Source organism: Rana temporaria, chromosome 13, assembly GCF_905171775.1.
Source record: "Rana temporaria chromosome 13, aRanTem1.1, whole genome shotgun sequence".
Classification (NCBI taxonomy): Eukaryota; Metazoa; Chordata; class Amphibia; order Anura; family Ranidae; genus Rana; species Rana temporaria.
Genome location: NC_053501.1, coordinates 119,675,174 through 119,683,149, shown reverse-complemented (window position 1 = coordinate 119,683,149; position 7,976 = coordinate 119,675,174). Strand labels below are relative to the sequence as shown.

Genomic DNA, 7,976 nt, shown 5'->3' with positions numbered 1-7,976 from the left:
ACTCCACCCCTCAGAGCTTAATCGTGGGGAACCTGATTAACCCCCCCGAGTGCCAGATTGGGAGGGAGCTCTTCCCGGATCCTGTATCACCAGGTATGAAGGTAAGTCTCCCTGTAGCTGCACATCTGGACAATCCGATCAATCGATAGTATGTGGCTACCTCAGCCTGGACTCCAACCAGGCCACACCCCCAACGCATTTAACCCCCCCCTCAGAGCTTAATCATGGGGAACCTGATTAAGCCCCGAGTGCCAGCTTGGGAGGGAGCTCTTCCCGGCTCCTGTATCACTAGGTATGAAGGTAAGTCTCCCTGTAGCTGCACACTTGAACAATCCATTTAATCGATAGTATGTGGCTACCTCAGCCTGGACTCTAACCAGACCACACCCCCAGCGCACTTCACTCCGCCCCTCAGAGCTTAATCAGGGGGAACCTGAGTGCCAGCTTGGGAGGGAACTTCTCCCGGCTCCTGTATCACTAGGTATGAAGGTAAGTCTCCCTGTAGCTGCACATCTGGACAATCCCATCAATCGATAGAATGTGGCTACCTCAGCCTGGACTCCAACAGGCCACACCCCCAACGCATTTAACCCCCCCCCCCTCAGATCTTAATCATGGGGAACCTGATTAAGCCCCGAGTGCCAGCTTGGGAGGGAGCTCTTCCCGGATCCTGTATCACTAGGTATGAAGGTAAGTCTCCCTGTAGCTGCACACTTGAACAATCCCTTTAATCGATAGTATGTGGCAACCTCAGCCTGGACTCCAACAAGACCACACCCCCAGCACATTTCACTCCGCCCCTCAGAACTTAATCAGGGGGAACCTGATTAAGCCCTGAGTGCCAGCTTGGGAGGGAACTTCTCCCGGCCAGTGGCGTCACTAGGGTTGGTGTCACCCGGTGCGGTAAAGCATGGTGTCACCCCCCTCTGTCTAGGCTGCCCAGCACCAAGCAGGCAGCGCACGGGCACGGGGCGCACCCAAAACCAGCCCCTGTAAATGATAGTATAGGACAGTATAGTGGCAGGTTAGGGTAGTATAGAGTGGTATAGTGGCAGGTTTGTGTAGTGGGATGGTATAGGACAGGTTAAGGTGGTATAGGGCATGTTGGGGTGATATAGGGTAGTATGGGGTAGTATAGGGCAAGTTAGGGTTGCATAGGGCAGGTTGGGGTGGTATAGGGCAAGTTAGGGTGGTACAGGGCAGGTTGGGGTGGTATAGTGCAAGTTAGGGTGGCATAGGGCAAGTTGGGATGGCATGGGAAAGGTTAAGGTGGTACAGGGCAAGTTAGGGTGGCATTAGGCAGGTTGGGGTGGTATAGGGCAAGTTATGGTGGCATAGGGAAGATTGGGGTGGTACAGGGCAAGTTAGGGTGGCACAGGGCAAGTTGGGTGGCATGGGAAAGTTTGGGGTGGTACAGGGCAGGCTGGGGTGGTACAGGGCACGCTGTGGTGGCACAGGGCAGGCTGGGTGGTACAGGGCAGGCTGGGGTGGTACAGGGCAGGCTGAGGTGGTACAGGGCTGTTTGGGGTGGTACAGGGCAGGCTGGGGTGGTATAGGGCTGTTTGGGGTGGTACAGGGCAGGCTGGGGTGGTACAGGGCAGGCTGGGTGATACAGGGCAGGCTGGGGTGGTACAGGGCTGTTTGGGGGGGTACAGGGCAGGCTGGGGTGGTATAGGGCTGTTTGGGATGGTACAGGGCAGGCAGGGGTGGTACAGGGCAGGCTGGGTGATACAGGGCAGGCTGGGGTGGTACAGGGCAGGCTGGGGTGGCACATAGCAGGCTGGGGTGGTACAGGGCAGGCTGGGATTGCACAGGGCAGGCTGGGCATGTCAGCTAAAACAAAACAAACAAACAAAAAAAAAAACGGGATGGTGTCACCCCTCTAGCGGGTGTCATCCGGTGCGGACCGCACCCCCCTAGCAACACCTCTGCTCCCGGCTCCTGTATCACTAGGTATGAAGGTAGGTCTCCCTGTAGCTGTACATCAGAACAATCCCATCAATCTATAGTATGTGGCAACCTCAGCCTGGACTCCAACCAGGCCACACCCCCAACGCATTTGAGCTTAATCATGGGGAACCTGATTAAGCCCCGAGTGCCAGCTTGGGAGGGAACTTCTCCCGGCTCCTGTATCACCAGGTATGAAGGGAAGTCTCCCTGTAGCTGCACATCTAATCACCCCTATCCATCTATGGTATATGGCAACCTCAGCCTGGACTAATACTACTCGTATCTTCCAAGGTCTGCTCTTGCTTATTGTCCGCTGAACAAGTTCCTCAGGCTGACCCTTCCGTAGCTGACGCCTTCCTAGGGAAAATTGCGGGCCGGGCTCGTTACTCAGGTTATTCAGCTTAGCAACAGATCTTTGTTTTAGGAAACAACGAGTATGTGAGGACGGTGAGTGGACGGGCAAGTTACTTGTGTACCCGGCTCACCTTGACCATACACCTCCTGTCAGGGCCTCCATCAGGAATTATGGGGCCCCTAACATAGCTTTAGGCATGGGCCCTCCTGGAGCAGAGAACCGGGGGGGGGGGTGCCGCCTGAAGCGGGGGGGGCTGTCGCGATTTGAGAAGCGGGGGGCCATTTAATAAAAAGAAATAAAAAAATATATATATATATATTTTTTATTTTAAAAGGGGGGTTGCAATCTGGGGACCTTTAATAAAAAAAGAAACCTCTGGGCCCTTTAATAAGAAAAAATAAAATAAAAAATAAAATATAAAAAAAATAAACATTTATAAAAAATATATATATATATAAAAATAAAAAATAAAAAAAATATAAAAAAATAAACATTTATAAAAAAAATATATATATATATATATATATATATATATATATATATATATATATATATATAAATATATATAATATATATAATATATTATTATATATAATATATATAAATAAAAAAATAAAAGAAATAAAAAATATATAAAATATATATATATATATTTTTATTTTAAAAGGGGGGTTGCAATCTGGGGCCCTTTAATAAAAAAAAGAAACCTCTGGGCCCTTTAATAAAAAAAAAATATAAAAAAAATATTTATAATATATATATATATATATATATATATATATATATATATATATATATATATATAAAAATAAAAAAATATAAAAAAAATAAACATTTATATAAAAAAAATATATATATATATATATATATATATATATATATATATATATATATATATATAAAATAAAAGAAATAAAAAATATATATAAAAAAAATATATATATATATTTTTATTTTAAAAGGGGGGTTGCAATCTGGGGCCCTTTAATAAAAAAAATATATAAAAAAATAAACATTTATAAATATATATATATATATATATATATATATATATATATATATAAAAATAAAAAAAATATATAAAAAAATAAACATTTATAAATATATATATATATATATATATATATATATATATATATATATATATATATATAAAAATAAAAAAAATATATAAAATATATATAAAAAAAGATTGTTTTTATAAAAAAAGTGGGTTGTCATCCGGGGCCCTGGAAATCTCCGGGCCCCTGTGGACCTCTGGACCCCTAACAAAAAAAAATTGTCCCTTTTAATAAAAAATAAAATAGAAATATATTAAAAATATATATATATTTTTTTTATAAAAAATAAATAAAAAAATGGGGGGTTGCCATCTGGGGCCCTGTGGGCCTCCAGGCCCCTGGGGACCTCCGGACCTCTAAAAAATAAAAAATAAAATTGTCCCTTTTAATAAAAAATAAAATAGAAATAAATTAAAAAATATATATATTTTTTTATAAAAAATAATTAAAAAAACGGGGGGTTGCCATCTGGGGCCCTGTGGGCCTCCGGGCCCCTGGGAACCTCCGGACCCCTAAAAAAAAATATATATTTTTTTAAAGGGGGCTTCCATCCGGGCGCCTGGGGACCTCCGGGCCCCTTACAGGTGTACTGCCTGTACCCCCCTGATGGCGGCCCTGCCTCTTGTGGTGGGTTACTCTACAAAATGCCTCGGGACAGCGTATCACTGACCCCGATCTTGTAGCTGCCTACTAGTTCCTTTTTGTACTGACCTCTACTCCTCTACTGCCTACCACTCTTAGGCTGAAAAAAAAAAAACCTTGCCAAAACTTTTACCAGTTCCCCCCAGTTAAATAAAATTGGGGTTTAGTTAGTGGTTTAATTATCCTGACTGGACGTCATATAACGTCCTGTCAGGATGTGCCGATCGTGAGGGCCGCGCAGCAGCCGGTGACCAATCAGAGCACCGGCTCACTGCCAATACCATGTGACCTCTGTGACGAATCACAGCTGGTCACATGACAGTTGTACACAATAGAGGGCTTCCTTTCAAGCCATCCAATGTGTACAAATATGTTGCCAGCTGCGATTGGTTAATTTAATCACATGGTACAGACAGGGCCAATCACAGACCGTCTGTACCATGTGATTAGCTTTGACCAATCACAACTGATCACAACAAAACAGACTGAATAAATCAGTTTCATTCAGTAATATGCTTGCTTATAGAGCGTGGGGGGTGTGTGGGGACGGTCGGACTCCGGGTACCCTGTCTGTCTCTGTCTCACCCCCTCCTCCCCCACTCTCCCCGCACATCGTGTGGAGCTGAGGAGATCCCAGAAGGCAATGGAGGGAGCCGCGGTACCGGTGCCAGTCTGGGCCTGGTGTCACTCGGGTGCAGGCCGCACCCCCAGCCCCCCCATAGCGACGCCACTGGATGGGGCTGCACTGATAGACACTGATTTGCACTGATGGGGCTGAACTGATGTTTTTTTTTCTGCCTGCCCAGACTTTTCACCAATAAAATATTTGGCACGTGTTGAAATGAAAAACAGGACAAAGAAGACCCAGAAGTGATGGGCAGTTAGAGCCAAATATGGGGAAAGAATGGGACAACATTCCCCTCCCTGAACTCCAGCAACTGGTCTCCTCAGTTCCCACACCTTTACAGAGTGTTGGTTAATAGAGAGGGGATGCTACACCGTGCTAAACATGGCCCCGCCCCAACTTTTTTGAGACATGTTGCTGCCATCAGTTGACCTGATTCTATTTTCTTTAAATGGTCAATTTAAAGACGATAGATATCTGCTATCTGTCGGATTTTTACACCTGGATTGGAGAGAACAGCCAAACGACCACCAGAAAGATAAAGTTCCTGCTGTTCCTTATCTGGGTCCAGCTGGGGGTTATATATATATATATATATATATCTTCCTGTTCTGCAAGATATTACGACAGGACGACCAAAGTCGACGTGATTCCAAGAATGAATCGTTCCCAGCCTTGCCCGGCGATCTCGCCATATATAAAAGGTCGAATCCAGGTGACACCGTGCTAAACGTGGCCCCGCCCCAACTTTTTTGAGACATGTTGCTGCCATCAGTTGACCTAATTCTTTTTTTCTTTAAATGGTCAATTTTCTCAGATTGAACATTTGATGTGTTTTCTATTTTCTAGGGTTTATGAGATTTGCAGATCAATCCTTTCTGTTTTTAATGTCCATTTTACACCGCGCCACAAGTTTTTGGGGAAATTGGTACTGTACACCAATTTTTCACTTTGCCTCAACAGCCAATCACAGGATCATTGAAAGTGATTGGGGCGTCGTACTGTGCTGTAGACTTTGCCACAGATGGGCCAATGCCTAGAGGTAACAAACTGACCCTCCTTAGAATGGCGCTGTGTCCCTGTTGCCCCCCCCCCCCCCGCCATTTTGTTCTGCCCTATAAAAAGATCTTACGGTAATACGTAAACAATTACAAGGAAAGGAAGGGTCACCTGGGAAATTTCTAAAATGTGTGCCTCTCCCCTTGCCCTTGGTGACTTAGATTCTTCAAACCAGATTTTTTATGCCTGGGGACAGCTCATCTCTTTCTATGTCACAGATATTTTGCCGCATACCACATAGGCAGCTAATAAGAAACGTTGCAAATGCCGAGGAACACACAAACACTTGCTGCTCGCCGGACGATAGATATCTGCTATCTGTCGGATTTTTACACCTGGATTGGAGAGAACAGCCAAATGACCACCAGAAAGATAAAGTTCCTGCTGTTCCTTATCTGGGTCCAGCTGGGGGTTATAGTCTTCCTGTTCTGCAAGATATACGACAGGACGACCAAAGTCGACGTGATTCCAAGAATGAATCGTTCCCAGCCTTGCCCGGCGATCTCGCCATATATAAAAGGTCGAATCCAGGTCTACCTACCAAAGCCCCTCAGACTGGAAGATGTGATAGAGAAGAACCCTAGTGTGACACAAGGAGGCCGCTACAAGCCCCCCGACTGTATCCCCAAAAAGAAGACCGCCATCATTATCCCTTACCGGAACAGAGAGGACCACCTTAAATACCTCTTGTACAATCTGCACCCGTTCTTGCAACGCCAACAGCTGAACTACGGCATCTACGTCATCCAGCAGGCGGGCAACTTCCTTTTCAACCGCGCTAAACTCATGAACGTTGGCTTCAAAGAAGCCATGAGGGACGAGGCCTGGGACTGCTTGTTCTTCCATGACGTGGACCTCATCCCCGAAGACGACCGCAACCTGTACACCTGTGACGGGTTCCCCAAACACGCGTCTGTTGCCATAGACAAGTTTAATTACACTCTGCCCTACAGGTCCAGCTTCGGAGGAGTCTCGGCGTTGACTCCTGAGCAGTATCAAAAAGTCAACGGATTTTCGAACAGTTACTGGGGGTGGGGCGGCGAGGACGATGACTTCTCTTCTCGAATTCAGTATAGTGGCATGAGGATATCTCGGCCGTCGGCACTTGTTGGAAGGTATAAAATGATACGGCATACTCCAGACAAAGGGAACAAGCAAAACCCGCAACGGTTCTTTCTTCTGAGAAGGACCTTAAGGACTTGGAGACAAGACGGGCTAAGCTCCCTCAAATATAAAGTGCTGTTCAAGGAGCTTCTCCCGCTCTACACCAAAATCACGGTAAACATTGGAACTAATAAACGCGTTCCATCAAGAAGGTGAGACTGGGACTGGACTTTCACCAATCACTTTGCCCAATTATCTAGAGTCCTTCTTCTCTAACTCCATTGGCTTTTTAGTCATCCAAAGACATTGTAATCTTTATACATCTTTCTATTGTTCCATGATTACCAAGTCTTGGCCAGAGTCATGCTCGGAGAAGTTTGATGGGACCTGCTTGGTGGATGAGGTCTGGAGTGTTTGGATCTGTTGATTACTAGACCAATTGGATGTGCATAGATTGCTGTTGTGGTTAAGGATCTGGGCGTTCTGAAGCATCTCTTCTATGGATTGTGGGATTCAATATCACGGTGGACATTCAAACTAATTAACGCGTTTCGTCAAGAAGGTGAGACTGGGACCGGGCTTTCACCAATCACTTCCTCTCTAATGGCTTTTTACTCATCCCAAGATGTCATTTTTATACACCTTTCTATCGTTCAACGATAAGTCCATCAAGTCTTGGCTGGAATCATGCTTGGATCAAGTTTGATGTGACCTGCTCGGTGGGATCAGGTCTGGAGTGTTTGGATCTGTTGGTTACCATACCAATTGGATTGCATATATTGCTGTTGTGGTTAAGGATCTGGGCGTGCTGAAGCATCCCTTCTATGGATTGTGGGATTCAATCAGAGCTCTTTTATTAGGAAAATTCGGTGGTCGCCATAGATCTCAGGCTCTGTACACACGTCCGAGGAACTCGACGTGCCAAACACATCAAGTTCCTCGTCGAGTTCTGTGTTGAAGCCGCCGAGGATCTCAGCGGGCCAACTTTCCTCATTGAACAATGAGGAAATAGAGAACATGTTCTCTATTTGGCCGACGAGTTCCTCGTTGGCTTCCTCGGTGAAAAGTGTACACACAACCGGCTTCAGTAACAGCAGCCTGGAAGTTTCTCACTTCAGCCTAATCTTGTCCCTTAAGGGGGGGCACCAAACTTCTTTGCCCCGGGAGAAATAATGTCTAG

General features: G+C 45.3%; 1 protein-coding gene across 2 annotated transcripts; it reads left to right on the top strand.

Annotated features, from left to right (window-relative positions):
• The first annotated feature begins 5,266 nt into the window (after positions 1-5,266).
• Positions 5,267-7,400, top strand: LOC120921214 (beta-1,4-galactosyltransferase 3-like). 2 transcript variants are annotated; one of them, XM_040333943.1, is made up of 2 exons: positions 5,267-5,337; positions 6,213-7,400. In XM_040333943.1, exons 1-2 carry the CDS (start codon positions 5,292-5,294, stop codon positions 7,010-7,012), a joined length of 846 nt encoding a protein of 281 aa, XP_040189877.1. In that variant the 5' UTR covers positions 5,267-5,291; the 3' UTR covers positions 7,013-7,400. The 2 variants fall into 2 exon arrangements, with proteins under 2 accessions (XP_040189877.1, XP_040189876.1); XM_040333942.1 differs by lacking the exon at positions 5,267-5,337 and having other exon boundaries at positions 5,814-7,400.
• Positions 7,401-7,976: the final 576 nt, after the last annotated feature.